We start from the raw sequence: 22,024 nt of genomic DNA on the forward strand, positions 1-22,024 counted from the left end.
TCCCCTTTACTTCTGATTTTTTAAATATCACAAGACACTTTGGAACATGAGAAAAATCTCTAGATCTCTACGTATTTGTTTTACATTCTCTGTACCAACTCACTCCGTTCTGCCACTGCCTCAACATAACTATTTCCAAAATATTATGATTTCCTTCCCTCACCAAAAGTTCTGCAACTTACATTTTGATTGGTTTAATTTTTTAGTATGTAAAAGCATGTATTTCTACAGAATAAAAATTGTTAAAATTCCAAGGGTTTTTGTTGTTGTTGTTGTTGTTTGTTTGTTTGTTTTTTTGTCTGACAAAGCTGTTTCACAGTGGAACACCACCAACAAACACAGAACACTGAATAAGGGAGACATGCAGTAGGACCGACTGGTGATTTCAGACCTGATCTATAGTAAAGTATGCTCTATGCCAAACATCCAGCTTTGTGATATATTTCAAAGTAGATATCTCTATATAAATGGACACCCACTGAAACTGTTAAAAGATACTTACTACAGACATCAACAAAAAGTTGAAAAACAGAAGTTAATTTCATCTCCCAGTATTTTTACCTGTTTAATTTAGTGATGATAATATTGCCCCAATTTATGAATGTAACCACCTCTCCCTCTGTCAGAGTCTCTGCATCTGCACCCTCGATCAGCACTCTGGAGCCATACCACACAGGTTTCAACCCAACATCGGCATTCTGTGAAAAATGATGTTTATTTCAAAAGAGAGGCTATTACACAAACTGGCTAAATTTAATGCAGTGCTCAAACACTACTTTCCTTATGACAGAATACAGACAAATATAAAAGACTTAAAATAACAGTAACAGAAAGTTACAGTATTCCTCTATATCTATCTCTCAAGTTTCTAGTTCATAAGCACTGTATATGTTCCTCTGACAGTACATTCAAAAATTACATCCCCAACAATAAGTCCATCACAACTGACAGCACGCCCTATTTCCTTCAAGTCCACACATTTTCAAGATCTTACATGTAAAGACTAATTAGCTTTTAACAAATTTGCATCTTGTTATGCAAGTTCGCTTCAAAACAAGTTTCTTAACTCTCAGCTTCACTTTTTTACTAATAATATGGAATTAAATATGCATCTTCTCTCAGCTGGATAGATCCTTAAATATAGTAATATTACTGTATTGCTTAGAACAATAAAAATACTCAGCTTTATAGCATCTTGTTTTTGCATTTTGTTTGTTTGTTTTTAATTTAATTTTATTTTTCTTTAAATGCAAACAGATGGGAGCTCAGAATTGTTCAACTGATCATGAGTTTGAAATTTGTTTCTTCTGGTCAGTACTCATTTCATTACATACTGGAGGCATCATTCTTAATAGCAATATTTTAGCATGTAGGCTTGTATCTTACCAAACTTCTTTTTGACTCTAAGAGTCACAATTATCACTTGCATCTACTCAAAACCTGTTTCCCCATGCATCCACCACAAGGAAAAGGGCAAACCAGAGGCTGACCTTTACATTACAAGAAATTGCCACAGATGTATTCAGAGCAACAAAGTGAAGAAAAAAAAAAAAAAAAAGATAAAAACTTGAAAAACATTTACTTGCTTCTTGGTTAAGCTTGATATCTAAGGGATGCTTTCAGAGAAGCTGAAGCATAACTTCAGATGTCATGCTCAAAGTAAAGCATCTTTCCTAACTGTAGTGGAAAGAAAAAAAATTGTACCAGCAACAGAGGCCCCTTCTTGAGGAATATTACTCTGAATTGATTACTAAGAGTTTCAAATCAGTAAGAACCGAACTCTTGCTAATAACTATTTGCTATCTGAATTTAAAAGCCACATTCAAAAAATCCAGATAATGGTAGGATTAACAGTTTAATATTTCACTTTTCTACTTAAGTCTAATTTTACATAGTATTTAAAAGAAATCTTCCCCTTCATCCTTCTCATCTCACATTCTTCACTCATTGATAAGCATTACCTACTGTATTGTAACAATAAAGCTTGAATTAAACTTTATATTTAAACTTCTCTGTCAAAGTTTATATTAAACAATAATAAAAAAGGTCTTAGCCTCACTCCGCGTTTGTAATATCTCGCCTCTTCTCAAAACTCCCTTTTGTCATGACTTCATCTATATGCTTTTGTAAATATACACACTGCAGTTTCCTACATCATTCTCTTAAATGAACAAACACATTCAGTAATTGCTGACTTTCTGACAATTTTAAGAAAAAAGCACACCTTGGTTTTATCTCCCATGGTCCAAATAAGTTAAAATGAGGGACTCTCCTTGCTGACTGCTCTAAGCCAATGTACTTCCAACCTTACTGATCTGCAATACAAGAATATTAAGAGCAAAGCAAGAACCTTTGGATGTTTAGCCACTTCTTTCATCTCCTCTTGAGCTTCAGGAACATTTACTGGGACCACTGCATCTTTCAGTAAAGCAGTGTACCGAGGAGCTACTGGGTCTATAACCTACAGAAAACAAATGAGGGGGATCATGAATATATGCCATTGATAGAGAAATAAGATGTTGTATAAAACAATAAAAAAGGAATATTAATTGGTATTCTTTATGTTACTGCATTTTTTTAATGTATGCCCTAATGTTACTTTGATCCAAATTTATAAAAGATAAAAAGTGAGAGAACAGTGATAATAAAAAGAGTTTCCCTTCTTTAGTTTTTACTTTGAGTAAAAACTGTGCACTGGATACTGCCATCAGAAGTAAGCAAATTTATGAGCTGTTACCTCATCGGGAAGATAGTAAGAAGTACTTTGATAGTTTTACCGGTATTAAATCTGGACCACTTTCTTTCTAGGTAGCTGAATTTAAAGCAATGCAGTTTGGTGCAGTTTTCTCTTTTGTCCAGCAGCACAAAACCTGATCCCATACTAATTTTCCAAGTGAGTACTCCAGGAATCAGGGACAGACTTAGCTATAGAAGAAGCACCAATTAAGAGTAAAATTTTAATACAGCAGCATTAGATACTATAATAAGGCAACATCATAATATTGGCTTCGTCAGGATTTCTACAACTTGAGCCTGGCAAGAAAAAGATACCACCAAACCTTCTCCCTATATTTTTATTGTCCATTCTCAAAGTCGGCCCAAGCAGTTTTCCACGGTGTTTCTCATACCTGAAATACTGGTTTGACTAACTTTTCCTAGGAACTTAAAAATGTAATCCGAGAGAAATAGTTCTCTAGGACCAAAAAAGAGATCTGCCAGTTAAACTGGAAGCTAACACAAAAGAAAACATCTGCTTTTATTAATATAGTGACTTCCCTCCCACCAGTTTATTCCTGCACAAGTGAAAAACTATGCAGAAAATGTAGGAAAAAATATTTAGCATCTAATTACTTGATATAAGCAAGTAAGCTGAAGCCAGACTCTAAGATGTTAGAGACATTTTAAAAAAGGACTTTCGTACGCATTTCCAAGTATATGTATTTTGTGATTTAATATTGTAATTTTGATAACTAAACGACTGAATTTTACCATGTTCTTACTAGGCTCTTTTATTTTACTCATAACCAACAATCCTGCCTCAGAGTGCAAATATTAAAAATTTTGTAAATGTAAATTTTGTACTGATTAACAAGTAAAATAAGTTCTCACACTAATCAAGTTCTCACACTAATCAAGTCTTTGAGCTCATAACTACCTGTGTGCAAACAATAGCTTGCAAACCGCAGTATGAACAAAAGCAATCTGCACAGACAGATGTGAACGAAACTGACTAATAAATGTGGTGCTGTCTAAGGAGTTGGAGATCTAAGAAAGTCAGTTTAAAAGGTGATTCGAAAAATGAGCCCTGGCAGTCCATCGTGGATTTCCCTCTCAAATTCAATTCTTCGTCATGTGTATGCAGCAACAGAAAGAACCAATTCATAAACCTTTGTGTATGTAGAAGACCAAATGCAAAATACATGAATGAATACAAGACACATGCCAGACAAGCAAAAGCTACTTAAATGAACAGATCTGGGTACTACCTAAGCAAAAACGAGCAGGAATCCCAATGCAAAATAACAGGTGTTTCCACAATCACACAAAATATGCAATCAGCATTCTAATAATTCGCCTTATTATAGTGTCCAAGCATCCGCTGCCAAAAAGCAAATAACCATGTCAAGATGCAGTATTCCTTATTTGACATTCAATTAGAAACATCAGCAGTGCTGGCTTTATCTACACAGGCAGTATACCCAGCATCTTAGACTTTTGCCACTGAAAGGAAGAGTGGCTAACATGAATCAAATTGAGCAATACATATGTTTACTTTTACGGATAAGCCAAACCAGAAACGGGCAGCATTTTAAAGCTAGGAATAATGCATTTTCAGTGGGTTTGTAGAGCTCCTGTTATATACGCAAATGTGACTGTGCTATGAAGCTGCAAAAATGATTGCTTATGCTATGTATGCTTACAGCACTGTAAGCTATATGCTAAGGTAAAAAGCATTGAGTAATACCTTCTTACAGATAGCTCGCAGCTTGAAAGCAGAAAAATGAAATGCAGTTTTCATATCAGCTTTACATATATCATTATATTTTCCCATACTAATAATTAAGGCAAGTAAGTATTGGTTTAGGATAATCGACAGGATTAGTGCTAATTCAGGTTAGAAAGGGGAGGCAAGGGGGACATTCCATTTTCCTGAAAGTGTGCCAAATGATGCAACATATTGCAACTGCTACTTGTGTTGATAAGCACTCCAATGAATGCTAGATTTTCTACATATTCCAGACAGAGGATATCACAAGTAGTTTCAAATTCAAGTAAACACATACCTTTTTGTTAAAGGACCAGATTTTATCCCACTCCATATTCACAACAGATCGAGAGGAGCCCTGGAAAACAAAAAACATCCATGAATACACAGTCCTTTACAGACTAAGAACCCTCTACTACTTGCATTCATCAAAACAGTTCAGATTGGCACCTCAAGCTTGCAAAACAAGTAATTTTTTAAACACAAAACCTGTTACAGCATTTTGCAAGGACTTGCTCCTATGTTTTAAAGCAGTACACGTGAAAGCAGCAAGCCTTCAGAAGAAATCTAACAGTCACACAAGTATTTTAACTGAAACTTCATGAAAACTTGTCCTTACCAAGTGAAACTCAAATAATCAGAAAAGAAGGAAATACCCACCTGAGCAGCAATAAACTGTTTTAGACCTTCAACTGTCATGCCTCTTCTCAGGACACCACGCACAGTGGGAAATCTTGGGTCATCCCTAGCAGAAAAAAGTTTTTATCAGTATCACGTGTTAAATTCTACCTATTAGTTAGATCATTCAAAAACTTTAGTAATACTGCTGCAAGTGAAAAGCACAGCTTCAATGCACTGTGCTTGTGTGAATTAGATGAGAAGACCTAACTGAAAAGACTAAGCTCTTATCCATAGAAAATGTCTGGTGCAAATTCTCATCTACTGTGTGTTCCCACAGCCAGGTCACTGTGGGGAAGAACCAAGGAGGAGTCTCTCTACACTTTGACCTAACTGCAGAAGCATAAACCCACTGCTCATCCTTTCTAGGAAAATACATAAGGTACCAGGCCACCTAGAAGCCTCTATCTTCTGCAGAAATCCAGTTAACAATCAAAAAAGAATGTAAGAGGAAGAAGCAGGGAACAGAAGGGAGGAAAATTTCTGGCATAGCTCAGGAATGTATCTGATGACTCAGTGTGGAAAATGTGTAAGTTGCAAGAGCTACAGCCCCAAAATAAGCTACCTTATATTTATTTTAGGATACAAACATGCACATACACAGTTACTGTAGCGTAGTAAACAGTCACACTGTACATTCAGAAGCCATTGTAATTAATCTGTTGACAAATTCTGTTTAAATATTTATTCATGCTGCTTTGATACTTAAGCACTGTCCCAAACATGCATGCATCAGTCACAAGTATCTTCAACAACAAAGCTGAACTACAAACGAGTAACATACCATCCATCCACAAGCCCTTCATTGACAAACCATGTAAGCTTTCTCTTGGATAACACAGTGTTGTTGAGGTTTAGCCTGCTGTACTCCCATATATATGGCTTCCTTATGCCCAGTGCCTCGATGATCCAGTAGAATTGTTCATCTCTGTCATGGTATTCAGTTGTTCTAAGTGCATGTGTGACACCTTCAATAGAGTCAACAATGGGGCAGGCAAAGTCGTATGTAGGATAAACCCTTGAAAATAAAGACCTTCAATTTGCAAGGCAGAAGAACAAAACACTTTCCTCATATTTAAACGTTTAAAATAAGCATCGTTTATATTTAGATATTAGAAATATTTAGCATATGATCCTAAATATCTTCAGATATATCTCTACAAATCTTTTTTATTCTTCATAATATCTTCTTTAGGAGAGCATGTACAAAAATAGATAACCCACAAAAAAACAGAGCAACACATTTTTAAAACAAAGAAAGCCATCAGGAAATTAAATTATCATAGCATTAATATTCAAGACTAAAAAAATCCTATACTACTACTGTTTTCAAACAAACAAGTTTCAGAAAGTCAAGAGACTCATTACATATTCTGACAGAAAAATGCTAGCAGGTTCCAATTATTAAGTTTACTATGGAATGGTAAATACCCTGAAAAAAGTAAAAATTACATGCCACACAAGAAGAAATTGAACATACTTGTAGGTACTACCAGTACGTGGGTGAGGTTGGTTTTTACAACGATAAAGAGTTGGATCCCTCATACATCCATTGTTACTATTCATATCTATTTTTGCTCGTAGACAACAAGTTTGTCCATATTCTGTTCCCTTTTTCATTTCTTCCCACATTTGTAGATTCTTATTAACACCTAAAACCAATAAATTATTTTCTAAGTTATTCTGAAGTTGATACAGAAACACACTTTATTACTGCAGTAACAAAAGACAAAGCTACCACCTCCCTTAGACACATTTTACATTTTGAATTTTTTTTTTTAAGTGGTAATGAATGGTGATGAATTCACATGTACTCAGATTTACTGCATCTGTCTAAAGGTATAGTTACTTCAGCCCTATAGCAGTAAACATTTGGGGGTACTGTTGGATGAAAATTTCAATGTGGGTTAGCAATGTACACTTGCAGCCCAGAAAGACAACCTTCATCCTGGCCTATTGGTGTGACCAGTAGGTAGCAGGAGGTGATTCTCCACCTCTACTCTGCTCTTGTGAAACCTGACCCGGAGTACTGTGTTCAGCTCCAGGGCACCCAGCACAAGCTAGCGCAGGTCCAGAGGAGAGCCACAAAAAAGATCAGGGGGCTGGAGCACTAGCCATATGAAGGCAGGCTGAGGGAGCTGGCGTTGTTCAGCTTAGAGAAGAAAATTGAGACCTTTGTAAGTGTTTTTTTAATAATTAAAGGGAGCCTATAACAAAGATGGGGAGAGACTCTTTATCAGGGAGTATACTGACAGGATAAGTAAGGGGCAATGGCTTTAAATTACAAAAAATATAGGTTTTGATTGGATAAAAGGAGGAAATCCTTTATTTTGAGAGTGGCGAGACACCGGAACAGGTTGGATGAGGACTTGGGCAACCTGATCTAGTAGGTGGCATACCTGCCCATGGAAGAGGGTTGGAACTAGATGATCTTTAAGGTCCCTTCCAACCCAAGCCTTTCTATGATTTCCAGGTTTCTCGAAGAACCTTACAGTTACGCAATTAGTTAACTCATTCAACTTTTCATAAAAATCAAGTTTTGATGCCAAATTAAAAAGATACAAAAGCAAAAAGGAAGCTTAAAACTGCTTACAGTTATTTCTGTGCTTAGATTCCGTTCTTTGCTCACGCTCTGCTTTCATTTGTTCTGCAGGAGTATCATCTACATATGCCTTCCCTTCTTGAATAAGCTGCTCAGCATATTTCATTATTGTTTCAAAGTGATCTGAGGTATATGTAAATTGATCCGGTTTGATATGCAGCATAGCAACATCTTCAAGAATAACCTGCAAAGTGTGAAATTGTATACTGTAACATTCTAGAAAGTTAATTTTCTTAAACCTCTATCCTCTTCATGCCAGACGAGGTCTTTTAATGCTCCATAGTGCTGGAATGCTAATGCATAAAAATAATATGACATGTATGAAAGGACCAAGAGGCAAGCACTTACTGATTCACAGCCTATGATTACATGTGTATGAGATCAGACAGATAACTTAAAGAAAGAGGTAGGACAAGAAAAGGAGATGAAAATTCAATCTGTAAGAAGTAATTTCTTTAAGTGATATTTATAATGAAGACACGAGTATTACAGGAGCTGTGTATCTACATACTGTAACATACACATTGGAGAAAGGGAAGAAATAAGCTACCAATAAAAGGTATAAACCTTTTTTATTTATTTTATAATAAATAAAAGGTTTTTAAGGTAAAGATTATGTAAATTTCTTGCAAGCGTGAGACTTAAATGTAATACCTTTGCCCTAAAAATCTAGTGCAAAAAAAAAAAAAAAAAGTGCAACAACAGATCTGTATGTCATTTACCTTTGAATTTGCTTAATACAGTCAATGTATTTCCCTGTTCTCTTATCATACCTTTTCAAAGTCTTCCTTCTCTTTTTCTGGATTCGTGTCATCAAACCTCATAATAAGTTTTCCTTTGAAGTTAACTTGGTAGTGCTGATTTAGCAGGGCAGCTTTGGCATGACCGATATGCAGATATCTAAAAATAAAGAAAAATAAACAAACACACTAGCACTATTTTGGTTAGACTTTTTGGTTTTGTATGGGAAGAAGGATGAATAGAAAGCAATACATAAGTTAAACAAAAAAGAATATTTTTTAAAACATGGTACATTTATGAAAATAGATTATGCTTTTTCTACCATAAATTTACTAGTTAACCGTTTAAAGTATCTAAATCAGTAAATTTCAGGGTCATCATGAATATAAAATTAGGACTTGAATTATCTCCAGTTTTACAGACTAACTTAAATTGACTATTGATGATACTTAGTAGCCACAAGATAATCTGAACCTATTGCATTCAGAAGACTGGAATTTTCTAAAATACAATGAAACCACCATTTTTGTGTGTAAGCTACTAATAACTTAAACCAAATATAAAAAAAAGTCTCTCCCAAAAATTTAAAATATACAAGCACCTAAAGAACTGTTTTAACTAAAACACCAGAATTAAAACATTAAGTGCTACTGAAGTAATGTGAGAACCATCTATGTTATACACATATACATGTATAACTCACGATAGGGTGACAGTTTATACTGGACTAAAAGAGTAAGATCCACAAGCACAGAAGTCACATGATACTGAGCAGACAGTTTACTGAAGAAGTGTAATAGGAATTTCACAGCTTCTCAGTCACTTCTTAGAAGAAGCAGAAAATTAAAAGCTTGACAAAAATTTTGTTTATGAAATTGGCTGCTCATTTTTAAATTGTCTTTCCTATGTATCTATAGATAAGAGTAAAGTTCTATGTACGTGACACATTTGGTAAATAATATCTCTGCTGACTATACTCCTAAGTCATTTCTGGCTACCCCTGCATTAACCATATCAGCAATTAAGATGATATAATAGATGAGATCAACAGATCAAAGAGGCTGGCTGTGAGGCTCATCACATCTCCACTGTTTGGTCTTCATGGGTTTGTTTGTATCTTGGACTACATATAATCTGGATGCCCAGGCCAAAGGCCTCTGTTACACATTCAGTCTAAAGCTTCCTAAAGGGATGCTATCCTATACACCTTTCCCTTCTCCGAGTATTTATGCCTCTTACCCGCTTGCTTCAGGAGGAAACCTTACGATGACCTTTCCCATCTCTGCACCAGGAAGTTCAACAAACTTCCCAACATCAGCTTTCTTTTCTGTTGCCTTAAAAAATAATGGAAACATAATTACAGATCACAGTTGATGAACAAACCTCAGATACGTGCCTGTGTTCCAACATCATCTTTCAAAACAGACAACAAAGAACTGTCATACTGGACCCCAAATTAATCTCTTCAAAACTTTCACATTACTCTTAGCACATCAAAACCAGATTAATTCTGGAGTTCCAAGTTACTCCGTCTTCAGATTTGATCCAGGACTGAAGAGTCCTCTAAGTTGTTTAATTTACTAGACAGAAGAAAACAGTTGCTAGCTAAGTTTATCTCAGTGTTTTTAACCTGATTAACAAGTTCTATCAATTAAAGACTTTGCAGGTCTATCAGGATGCTTGAAATCATTGTTAGATAAAGGAAACAATATAGCTAGAGAGCAGTGCTGGCTCAGAGGTGGCATTTTTACATTATTCCATTTAAGCTTTGAACTACATCACTCAAGCCCTTCTAAATACAAAATCGTTTGTTTGTTTTTAAACATGTGTTTACAAAATAATAATTTACATTGTAACTAATTCCTTTTAATTCTCTAAGTTAAAAAAAAAAAAAAAAAGTTCCTTATAGTATATTCATGCAAATAAAGCTACTGTCCTGAGAAGATCTGAGTAAAGCTTACCATTTTGATCTTTGGTGTACTGGAAACCCACTTGGCTCCTACAGACTGAAAAGTTTGTTGTACCTCAAGAAAGCCGTACCATCGCTTTACATGGATGGGAGCTTCATTTTTCTGTAATTGTTCTTGCCAGATGTTATTGTCTGTTAGAAAACAAAATTTTCAAGCTATTAAATTATCAAAATGGGATGATTACCAACAGTAGTTTTTAAGACCAGTAAAAGATTATGATTTTTTAAAATGTACTTATTCCTTCTTCTGAAAAGACTTTTAGCCACAAAGACATAAGTCATTTTAAACCATATTAAATAGGCAAACTCCCTCCAAACCTAAAACATAGTGCATTCATTTTGGATTCAGCAGAACACAAGGTGCAGCAGACTGCACAGCATGCACTTCTCTTTGTATCACTCACTCCAAAATTAGTAACTTTTTATTTTCAAAACAGAAATGCAGGGTGAAGCATGTGTCAATACTGCCGTTTATTATTGAAGACTCAATTCCAACACTAATATTCAAGGAGCAACTTCACTAAAAGGACTCACTAAAAGAAATGCGCCCATTTCAGTTCTCTCTCAAGAGCTATAACTTTGAAAAACTACTGAATTATGCTACCCTTTACCCTTGAACATGCATTTTACTTTCAAGAGGAATTTTGTCATACTGAATGATGGACTGGCACTTATCAATTTTAGGCATACATCTGAGAGAATATGAAAAAACAAATCCATAAAGACAGATCATCAAAGCTGATTTTATCTTCTGAAGAGTATTTCAAACTGTAACATATACATCTTTTAGTAACTCAAATTAATCACCAAAGAAATGCAGTCTGCTAAGGTAACAAAACTGCAAAGTCTGTGTATACAATTTTAATTCGTAGTCCAAAATTCAAATACGCAACACAACATTTTGGCCCATGGAAAAGTGTCTTACAGAAGCAGCTGGTAATAACGACATTATTATAGTTAACACAAAACAAGTTTTTGTGCTAAAAATAGTATTGCCATTCATAAATACATCATGTAAATTTCTACATATACAAATTCAAAAAACTTCCAAGGCTTCCTTGTCCATACTATTCCCATCCCTAGTGATGTGTAGACCAAAGCAGTATGCATGATAGTATAGACTCTAGCATAAAGCTAAGAGTTGCTAATAGCAACCACAAAATAAATAAACTAACAAACAAACATACATACATACATTTGTGAACTCCTGCTATACTATGACAGGAGACCAATGAGAATGAGAACATATACCAGTACCTTTTAGGACAGCCCAAACACACAAGTCTGCAAGACTCAGCGAGTTTCCAACCAAGTAGGTTCTCAGAGATAGACAGTGGTTGAGCTCCTGGACTGCTGAAAGAAACTGGCTGGCAGTAGATAACTTTGTAGCACTGAACTCCAGCCAGTGGTCAACCTAGTTTTAAGGGACGTATTATGAGATACGAAAAATTAGTAAAGGAATGAGAAAAGTTTGTCAAAAATCTGAATGTACACTTAATAGCCGAACAGAAAATATTAACTGGAATATTAGTCTTACATATACTGGACATTAAATCCAGCAGATGCATAAAGAACATTTGAAATAAAATATACTGAAACATTCACCCAGAGCTGTACTAAATGATTAAATTCAATTTCTTCCTTCAGGATGTATTCAAGCTGCTGAAATTATACTGACTTAATTGAAACTTTTCCCATTGGAAAAATAAATAGTAGTTCTTAAACATTTATTTTATCACATACAGTATACAATAATGGCAATCCTCCAACTGTTAGGGACCACATTTGTGCACTAGTTGATCATTCCGGTATCGCTGCTGGGTAATTATGCCATTTCCCCTTCAGTCCCTATCTTCTCTGTGTCAGTTCCTTTTAGGCTTGAAGAAACCAAATACCTACCCCATCTCATTTCCTTTCACCCTTTCCCACAAAAGTCTTTTTTTTTTTTTTTTTCCCCCTATAAAAGGAAATACATCTTGCTGCATAAACTCAAAAAAAAATAAGAATCAGGTCCTTGGTTGATACATTGCTCTGTCCACAAATTGAATCCTTCAGTTCTGTAAGAGACATCTCTTACAATCCTCTGTCCCTGTTTCATATTCAAGTGTTCTATAAACAGTGTAAGGAATCTTTCCAATATCTGAGCCTACGTGGCAGGCACAGACATAATTACATTGCTACAGAATTGAGTTCAGTTGTTTGCAGTTATGTTCCAAAATATTTTGACCACAAATGCAGCTGTGGATGTACTTCTCAAAGTGCAGCATTACTTTTAAAGGTGCAGAAGTGTAAAGTATTTTATCAGAATTACCAATCTTAAAAGTGTGTTTGCAGAGGTTGTGGGGTTTAATTTTAAAATAGGTTTTGGGCAGAAAATTTAAGTAGCCACAAGACACACTATAACTTTTTTAATGCCTTACAAGCAATATACTAAAGACAACACTTCCCTTAAGACCAGCTATACAGGATGAAGATTGATTTGTACTAGCTTCAAGTGGTTGTAGAAAAGAGTTGAATAAAGTCCTTCTGTTCCCTCCCCAGGTTTCAGAGGAAATAAATTTCAATTCATCTACTAGTTCCAGTCACCAACTTAAAATTCAGCTAGAGTCAGGAAGAATTCCATCTCATTTCACACTATATCCACAATTTATAACAACTTTTTACAATTCCTGTAAGGAAGGATGACCAGGAAGTCCCTCTTTGGGAGAGAAAAAAAGTTCAGTGCCTTCATGGCACCACTGGGGAAGCATTATGGAATACAGGACTTTATATAAGGGAACATCCCATCACTGTGGTAAGATTCCTGAGCCAGAAGGCATCCAACTTGGATCTCAAGCACTGAATGAAATCAGGCTCAGAATTTTATCTGTCATATACAGCAAAAACCAACTTAGTACCAAATCACAAGTACTTTACACGGTGACATACTTTAAGTTATAACATACTTCGCTAAACACTTAATTATTTTCTAATTTGTAGCTGCTGTAGGTAGCATGTACATATACTGTGTTCTTTGGTGTTACGCTGAAGTGTAACATGGTAGAGGTGTTACATGGTAGTAAGCAATGGCAACAGAGCTGAAAAAACTGCAGACATCATCTTAAAACTTCAAGTATCCTGTGTTAGTGAATTGTCAGGTTAAGAGTAGCTGTTGCAGGGGTAGGAAAGGGCAACCCTTTCAAAGCTCAGGTTTATAACTCTTTTAAGCAGAAGCAAGATTGAAGAAAAAAAAAAAAAAACACATAACCCCAAAAAAACCTTCAGCATCCCACATAATTAGAAACTCAGCCTAATAATAAAATGCAGAACAGATTCAAGACCCCTTAAAAAAAAAAAAAAAAAAAAAAAAAAAGAAGAGTGATTACAGTCAAATAATGGGGGAAGGCACGATTCTTTCTCACCTCAGTGTGTTCCAAAAGGTTTGAACCATACAGGCCAGCAGAACTAGCAACTCTAGCTAGGTAACGAGCTATTGAATTCACATCAGTAAACGATACATTTCTAAAAAAAGAAAGAGGCAAAATAAAGGTATAATATTAAATCCAATCTCAACTGTACACACATAGTTGAAACAAGTGTAAGGCAAAGAACAACAAAATTTCTGGGTGAAACAGAAATTTCCAAGTCACCAGAAAAAATATCTGGCAGAAGAACTTATCGATACTCACTTTTCCATTACCAGATGGAACAACAATCTCCTAATAAAAAAGCAATTTTGTTTAAATAGAGAGAAATGAAGAAAATAAAGTTCTTCACATCTGACAGAATGTGTAACTTGAGCTATATATTTTCCAGAATATAAGGAGCTAAATTGACTTTTTTCTTTTCTTTTCTCCATTCTCTTTTCTTTCCTTTTCAGACATGATGGATGACTTTGAAGAAGATTCCTAGAGAATCTGCAGTGGAATAAAGCAGTCTCCACCCCGGTTATAAGGGCTAGTCAGAAGAGGGGAAAAAAATAAAATTGTTCATTTACTTCACTCAATTCATACTACATAGAGACCATCCTCTGTTGAACAGACTTGGCTGTTCCCCGTTCTGTTCCCCAGACTTGCTTTCCCTATTCTGCTATTGAAAATTCTTCAGAGATCTGGAGGCCAATGGCTCTCTGAAGAACATACTTCTTCCTGTGTTTTAATCTCCTTTCTCCATCCTATATATAGCATTTAAAACCTGCATATTGTCAGAAACCTAGCTTCAAAATAGCCTAACATAAAAGTGAATATTTTTATTAACATTTACTGAAAAGCTTTGGAAGAAATAAGCACCACAACCATCAGTTCTCCAGATAATACTGACCTCCACAGACTCACATAGTTTACCAAATTATTATTTCAGTTAATTTCTAAAATGCACTACAGAATGGTTCTGTGCAGAGGTCAGAAATACCAGCATAATAGTAACATTACTCTGAAGCAAGTACATGCTCATGACACAAAACAGAAAAGCTGGACTGCAGTTTGTTACCTGGTAGATGCAGGTATACCAGAACACTCCAGAAAGCCATCAATGCTTAGCAGAATGGTTTGTTTGACAGCTATTGCCACACAAAATTTTGAAACTCAGGTTTCAAAAACAACCTTTAAAATACTACTAAGCATCTCAAGTTAGTGATAAACTTTACAGACAACTAGCTGACAGCCACATTTCAACTAGTTATCTGAGATTTAGATTTTAAATGCACTTTAAATTATTACCTAGGCCAAAAAAAAAAAGCAATTAAAATATTGTCTTGTTCAGGTCAAGCCTTTTCAACTAATGGTTCCCCCCACAAAAAAAATATCAAAGTCTGTAATATCCCAAGTGAATTTAAAGTCATGCCAAAATAAGATAGCTTCAGCAGAATTGATGCCATGAAATCCATTTACCAGAAGCATTAGTTGAGGTATGCATTCAGCTGATGCTTCTGAAGTTACAGATACACTTTTAACTGACTTTAAATAGAGAATCAATTTTTTTCAAAATGATGGTACAACCGAGCAAGAAAAAATTAATGCAATTCTGAGGTTTGGAATAACTTCTGAAACATAATCCAATGCCAGGGATGAGATGATACTAATGCACAAAAAAATCCATGCAATGGAACTGTGAATTTAGACCTTTTTTGCCTGGGACCAAAGAGCTAAAGGAGTTCTTTTGCTTTACATTTCTGACCATTTCCGTAAGAGCTAAAACGAGTGGTTTTACAATGCAGTGGAAGGAAGGCAAATTAGTATAAAATTATTTAATAGAATAGAGGAACAGATTGTTTCATAGCTCATTATATAAATTTATAATATTCCAAGATCACCCTGATGTATTAAAGAAATGTGTATGAGCATATCTTGTGTATATCTTCTCATACATACACACACATATACATACATATACAAATTATCTAAACTGAGAAAGGAGTTTGAATTCAAAATCTAAGACTACTCAAGAAAAAAACACTCAGGCAACTGAAAAGTATCCCATTATATTCTTACTACGTTCTATAACCCACATAACGTGCACTAAAAATTATTAATGCTGTACCAGTTAAGTCCCCGCCACATTGCTGTAGCTGTCAACACTGCAAATTCAATACCATTGCTAGATAGGTCAAGAGACAATGTATAAGAACAGAAATTACATTAAGGAAAGAACTCTCATTTGAGCTCAAGTCTAACATTTTAACAGTATCTTCTACTGGAACAGCTCACAAAACATGAGTTTGTGAGCAGGTCTGTGAATAAAAGATTATCTTCAACTGTTCTTCTAAACAACAATCAGGTACTCAAAAACTACAGTTAAAATAAATGATACTGAAGTCATCACAGTATCGTTATATTTTAAGAATTTAATGTCCGTGGGCCAGAATTTGTCCCTTACTTACAAATATGAGAGATTTTCATGGATATGTCAATGGTTTTTAGGATACTGGGACACCTCTTGTTATATCCAGACACCTTACATGATATAGAGTCCAAGATTACAATGCAGCTTCCCAAAACTTACAAAATTAGCCTGCATTTCCGATATGCATCAGAATTCTGTACAGATCATATAAAACACCCTCACATACCAAACTTGAAAGTACTTATTGCAATGACAGATAACTTTTTAAAGGACAGACAATAGATTTCTACAAAAAATTATAAAAGTATTTCAACAGGATGCAGATGGATACAATGGATAGCATGGCACAGTTAGTTAGCACTTTTCTGAGATAACATCATTTGCTTACGTGCAGGAGTGAGACCAAAGCAATGTCATATAAACCTTTAAAATCCATTCTATCACATATGTACACGTCAAAGGAATCATTTATACCACTCTTTTGAAGTATAAAATGGCCTTTCTTTTCGTAAATGGTGGTACATCAAAAAGATAAATATTTAAACAACAGAGTGATAGGTACTACATAAATGACTGAAAGAGACATAAGTGTCTGCAAATAAGATACATTCTTTCCATGAAGAGGAAGTTTAGGATATATTGTAAATGTTTTGTCTGTGCTACAAAAAGAAAACAGTAATGCAGTCATCAATAAAGCGATTCTTTTCTTTCTCCTACCTGAAAAGGTTACCACCAGTCTTAAAACCACGTGATTTTAAAAACTGCTGACCCAAAGCCAGAAGGAGAGATGCAAAGTCACTTACTCGGATACACGAAGGATGGTTTCTTTGCCTTCTTCCACTGAAATTTTGATATCATTCTTCACATGTTCCACCGTCAGCAGAGCTCCTTTAAAAAGGAAGAGAAAAACATGCTCACCTTTCTTTCAGGAAAAATATATTTCACAGGAACAACGATACAGTAACATTCCTTATCAAATAGGACAGAGCACCAGAACTGGCTCCTTCAAGTAAGATTGCTCAGGGGGGAAAAAAAAATAAAAAAAAATCAGTGTTCAATCTCACACACAGGAGACTTCTTATTCTTGGCAATCCCTACGGCTTCAAATTGATAATGCCCAGCATACAATAATCTGCAGTGAGCTCAGCAATTGTCAGCAGCAATACATTTTGCATCCTAAGGGTACTGTAAAAATGAGTCCTGTCCTCCAGAACGCAAAGAGAGCATGATCAAATTAATTTCCTTTAACAGTACAGAAACTTACACCACCACAGCCCTGACAAATGCATCAAAAGAGATCAATCATCGAATATACCAGTACTTTCTGAACATGGATGAGACTATTTTTAACCTGATTTAATGTTTATGAAATGATTAGCCATCCAAAACCAATAGAATTCTATTCATGACAAATACAGGAAGCTTATACAGGGTTTTCAGAGTAGTTCATCAGTGACAGTAAAGGATGGCCTCTAGAAATAAAAGAATTATTGACATTTTTAGGCTATATCATCAACTTGAAGACAGCTCTGTCCATATTCAAAGTAGTGGTTTGATGCAAACCTGCTCTGATCTTGATGTTCTATAGCACAACACAATAGCTCAAACAGAGCACCGAGATAACTTGGCTTTCTTATTTCTGGAGTGGCTCTGGTCCAGACCCAGCCTGCTGAGCCTTAGTAGAGGAGCTGGTGTTCTTTTGCTCTGCTCAGAAGCACGTCCTGACAGCAAGCTTTCCATACGCACGTATTACTTAAAGGAAACTAGCCAAAGGGCTATGTGCTAGGTCTGGAAAGGCACCTAACCTGTTACAGTCTGCACAGTGCACCACGCACTTCGTCTTCCCTGACGAGAACAGACAGACCACCCAAGGCAGCTGATGTGGCAAGCTATAAATACACCACCCCAAACACAAGTCTCCGGAGCTAGGAATCCCCTAGCTCTCACCTCGGCTGCAAACCCTTCTGGCATTAAGCTTACGTTAACAGTAATCCATTCGTGAAAGTCAGGATGACGACACTTATGCAACGTGCTTGTGAGACACGTTTGGTATTTTAATAACATGCATGGCAGTGCTTTGAAAACGACGAGCATTGTGCACGCCCGGCTATGTAATTAATACTAGTGACACTAATAGCTACTACACTCTTCCCAGCGCACAGCCATGACGAGTAACACCAAGTAGGATGAGTGTGCTCGTCCTCCTAACACATACGCTTGCCACAGCGTTTCATCGGGAAATTGCAATATTTCTGACATAATTCTATAATCTTCGCAAGTAGATCTCCAGTGACACTTACCAGCCATTAAAAAAACAAAAAACAAAAAACAATTCCCCTAAATTAATGGTAGCATCGCTCGTGTTGTGTCACATCTTCTCTATCGAGCCTGTAGAAACAGGAACCTGGAGCAACCTTACCCAAAGCGTCGGTGCTGCCACACCTCGAGGCTGCACCGTGCAGCTTGCACCCCAGCCTGAAACGCACCGGGGGTAACAGCAAGGAAGCAAGCGATAAACTACGGCGAAGAGCGGGCAGAAAACGCACTCTGAACGCGGCAAGATGGAGAAATGGCACGGAACGAGCGTGAAAGGCATCATCCTCCCGACAGCAGGGAAGGCTGCGAAGACGGCTCTCGGGTTTTTAAGGCAAATAAAAGACTGACAGACCGGAGAGGGCGAGACCTGCAGCGCCGCTCTGCCGCGGGAGCCCGGTCCGGGGGCAGAGCGGGGCAGCAGCCTGGCACGAGTCACGCTGCGGGGCCGAGGCAGGCCCTGCGGGGAGCTGCGGGGCTGAGGCCGCCCCGACCCGGCCCTCCGGGGGGCTGCCCGCGGCCCTGGAGCCGCCCGGATGGCCGCCGAGCTGCCGAGGGCCGCATGATGCAAGGCGGCGGCCACGCGGCAGGACGGGAGCGGGCGGGGAGCGGGGTCCCGAGAGCCCCCGGGGGATGGGGAAGGGGCAAGGAGGATCCGGGGGATGGAAGGAAGGGGACGGAGGGGGAACGAGGGGATCCCGGGCCCCGGGGTGCCGGCCGCGCTTACCGAGCGGGGCGCTGCCCGCCGCCACCGTCAGGCTGAGCGCCGCCATCCTGCGCGGCACCGGGGCGGGGCGGCGGCGGCGCCAGCTCGGCGGGGCGGGGACTCGCGTCACGTCCTGGGGGCTGCCCCGGGGGTGGCCGCGGCCGGCCAGGAAGGGGGCTGGAGGGGGGTGAGGGCGTCCTCACAGGATGCTTAGGGTTGGAAGAGATCATCTGGTCCAACCATCCCCTTTCTACCAGTGTCACCCCCTAAACCATGTCCCCAAGCACCACGTCCAACCTCTCCTTGAACACCCCCAGGGACGGTGACTCCACCACCTCCCTGGGCAACCCGTCCCAACGCCTGACTGCTCTTTCTGAGAAGAAATGTCTCCTCATTGCCAACCTGAACCCCCAAACAGCAAAGGCACAGCGCACCAGTTTGCCTCTTTTCTCGCCCTGTTGTGCATTCCCTTCCTCACAAACATGCCGACCCCGCAGTGGGTCTGACCGGCCTTGCGATGGGTTACAGAAACACCGCACTCACAGCTTCTGGCAGGGGCAGCCCCAAGTTCACATTGGTGCAAGGACAATGCACTGTCATGGTGCTTTTTTTTCCTGCTCTATTTTATAGCTGATATGCCAGCATCTAATTTGCTCGCAGAGAAATGGTGAAATGCTTGATCAGTGGGCCAGATCAGTGCTTGATCAGTGGGCTGTCCTGGGCGGCAGGCAGCGAGCATGACAGCACCCGCTACACCAGCTGGTGCCCCGGTCCCTGTGTAGTTTCATCTCGTTTTCTCTGTATCTACCCCCATTAGGAGGCATTTTAGTTTCCATAAGCATGGGAAATGGCTCCATGCAGAATTATGTTTATATCTTGGATAGGAGCTGGTGTATGCTCTCCTTCCAGTCAAGCAACAGCAGATAAGCAGAGATCAGTTACAGACGAATTAGAAAGGGGCTTATGCAGAGGAAATCTCCAAACATACATCAGATGTCAGTTGAAAATAAAGATATAGAGACACAAGTGAGTATTACTAAGCTCTGTACTTGTATTTTGGTGACTATTTCAAGGAAAGACACACGAAAGCAGGCTTTAAGTCATTCTACATTTTAAAGTGTTTTGCAAATTCGGATGCCAATTTTGATGTGAATTCTAAAGCATGCATATCCAGGAATCCTGGAGAGAATTATGTAGAACTGAGTGAAAATTAGTCTGTACTTACTAGGTAGCAAACCTCAATCGCATTCAGTATATGGAGTGACTCAAGTTATGAGAAGCCAAAATATGATGAAGGCTCTAATTAAAGCAGGCTGAATCTGTCTTGTGTGCTCTTAGTAGTCATGCACTTGTGGAAGGAGAAGAAAGGTAGGCTCTAGATGAAAGGATTAGAAGCATGTGTTGTTCTTCCATATGCAGCTTTAATCCAGTGTAATGATAGCATTATGGACTGGCTGATGATGATAGGGTGAGGTAAGTGATATTCTTGCTAATTTATCAGTAAATGTTATAGGGATAAGCTGTCCTCACAAAGGAAAGAGCTTCCCCTGTTCCTTTTCCATGTTTGCACATAGAGAGACTGGGAACCCTTCAGCAATAGCTGCCTCGTTCATATCTTTTGATGTTAAGATATTCCTGCTTGCTGGAAATACAGCTAGCTTTAAGCCAGTTAGCTTTAAGAACAATCTGGAAAAGCCTGGAGTTGCTTCACTGAAGTCATGTTGGTACTACCAATGAGAGGAAAACATCAAATCCAAGGACTCTAGTTGCAGTTAGAAAGGTCAGACTTAAGCATGTTGTTTGATGACAATAGGAATAAATTTGTATAACATGAACACTATCAAAAACTGTATTTGGAAATTTTTATGGAAAACAGAGCATTTGTATCTTTAAGTTCTGTGATAGCTTAAAGACTGAGTGGACGCAGAGTGTGGTTATTAAGAGGACTTAATCCGGTGGGCAAGGAGGACATAGAAGGGGTTCAGTGCAACTTGCAAGCTACTTTGCTAGTGTCAGGCGAGATTAAAGGAAACAAACCATGCTGGAAGAACTTTGCTATTCAGGCTTTAAGAAAGTAAGCAGACAAATTCAGACACCCTCCCTAGCACCACAAGCCTGAGAACTCAGCAGATGTCACTTCTCTGTGCACAGAGAACAAACAGAAAAGAACAACTGCATATAGTCTGTTGAAACTGGCAACCACTCAGTATGTGTCGCGTTTTTAGGGGAAGGGGGGCCCAAAGACTCCTTGATTTGAGGGTGAAGGGCTTACATCATAAAATCTGGAGAAAACAGAAGTGTCCCACTGAGTCAAGATACTCCAGAGCCTTCACTCTTCTTAAAGAGACTTCGTCTGTATTAACTAAGGTCGCCAATTTTAGCTGATGATACCTAACTTCCTTCTTCCTGTTCTCTTCTGCATTCAAGTAGGCTGGACAATTCAATGCTGCTTCTTTAGCCCTCACACCTATGGGGGAAGGCTGACTGAAACAGTCTTTCAGTTTTTAAGTTCATTTTAGGTCGTCTTGACCCCTACTCTCCTGTCTTTTAACCTGCACTCCATTAGAGGGGAACATGGTAGTGTCAAGTTCATTTGCTCTTAGAAAGGCACCTGGAACTTTTGCTCTCAATTTAGACACAAAAAAAATCAAATTTCTGTGGTCCACACATATGAGAGAGTAACCTAGGACCCCCAGTAAAGATGCTTAT

The 22,024-nt window shown here is 38.0% G+C and overlaps 1 protein-coding gene across 1 annotated transcript in view; it reads right to left on the reverse strand.

Moving 5' to 3' along the window:
- EPRS1 (glutamyl-prolyl-tRNA synthetase 1) overlaps positions 1 to 19,411 on the reverse strand; it is a 37,580-nt gene extending 18,169 nt beyond the window's left edge. The window contains exons 1-14 of the mRNA XM_084283853.1: positions 19,337 to 19,411; positions 17,100 to 17,184; positions 13,878 to 13,977; positions 11,734 to 11,890; positions 10,469 to 10,608; positions 9,747 to 9,841; positions 8,540 to 8,666; positions 7,758 to 7,950; positions 6,645 to 6,816; positions 5,949 to 6,182; positions 5,147 to 5,231; positions 4,785 to 4,844; positions 2,351 to 2,461; positions 562 to 698 (exon numbers count right to left, since the gene is read on the reverse strand). Of these exons, the coding sequence (XP_084139979.1) occupies positions 562 to 698; positions 2,351 to 2,461; positions 4,785 to 4,844; positions 5,147 to 5,231; positions 5,949 to 6,182; positions 6,645 to 6,816; positions 7,758 to 7,950; positions 8,540 to 8,666; positions 9,747 to 9,841; positions 10,469 to 10,608; positions 11,734 to 11,890; positions 13,878 to 13,977; positions 17,100 to 17,184; positions 19,337 to 19,382 (1,742 nt within the window). The 5' untranslated portion in view covers positions 19,383 to 19,411. The remainder of the gene's footprint in view (positions 1 to 561; positions 699 to 2,350; positions 2,462 to 4,784; positions 4,845 to 5,146; positions 5,232 to 5,948; positions 6,183 to 6,644; positions 6,817 to 7,757; positions 7,951 to 8,539; positions 8,667 to 9,746; positions 9,842 to 10,468; positions 10,609 to 11,733; positions 11,891 to 13,877; positions 13,978 to 17,099; positions 17,185 to 19,336) is intronic.
- Between the last annotated feature and the right edge of the window lie 2,613 nt (positions 19,412 to 22,024).

This window comes from Netta rufina (assembly GCF_964035555.1).
Source record: "Netta rufina genome assembly, chromosome: 3".
NCBI classification, from domain to species: domain Eukaryota; kingdom Metazoa; phylum Chordata; class Aves; order Anseriformes; family Anatidae; genus Netta; species Netta rufina.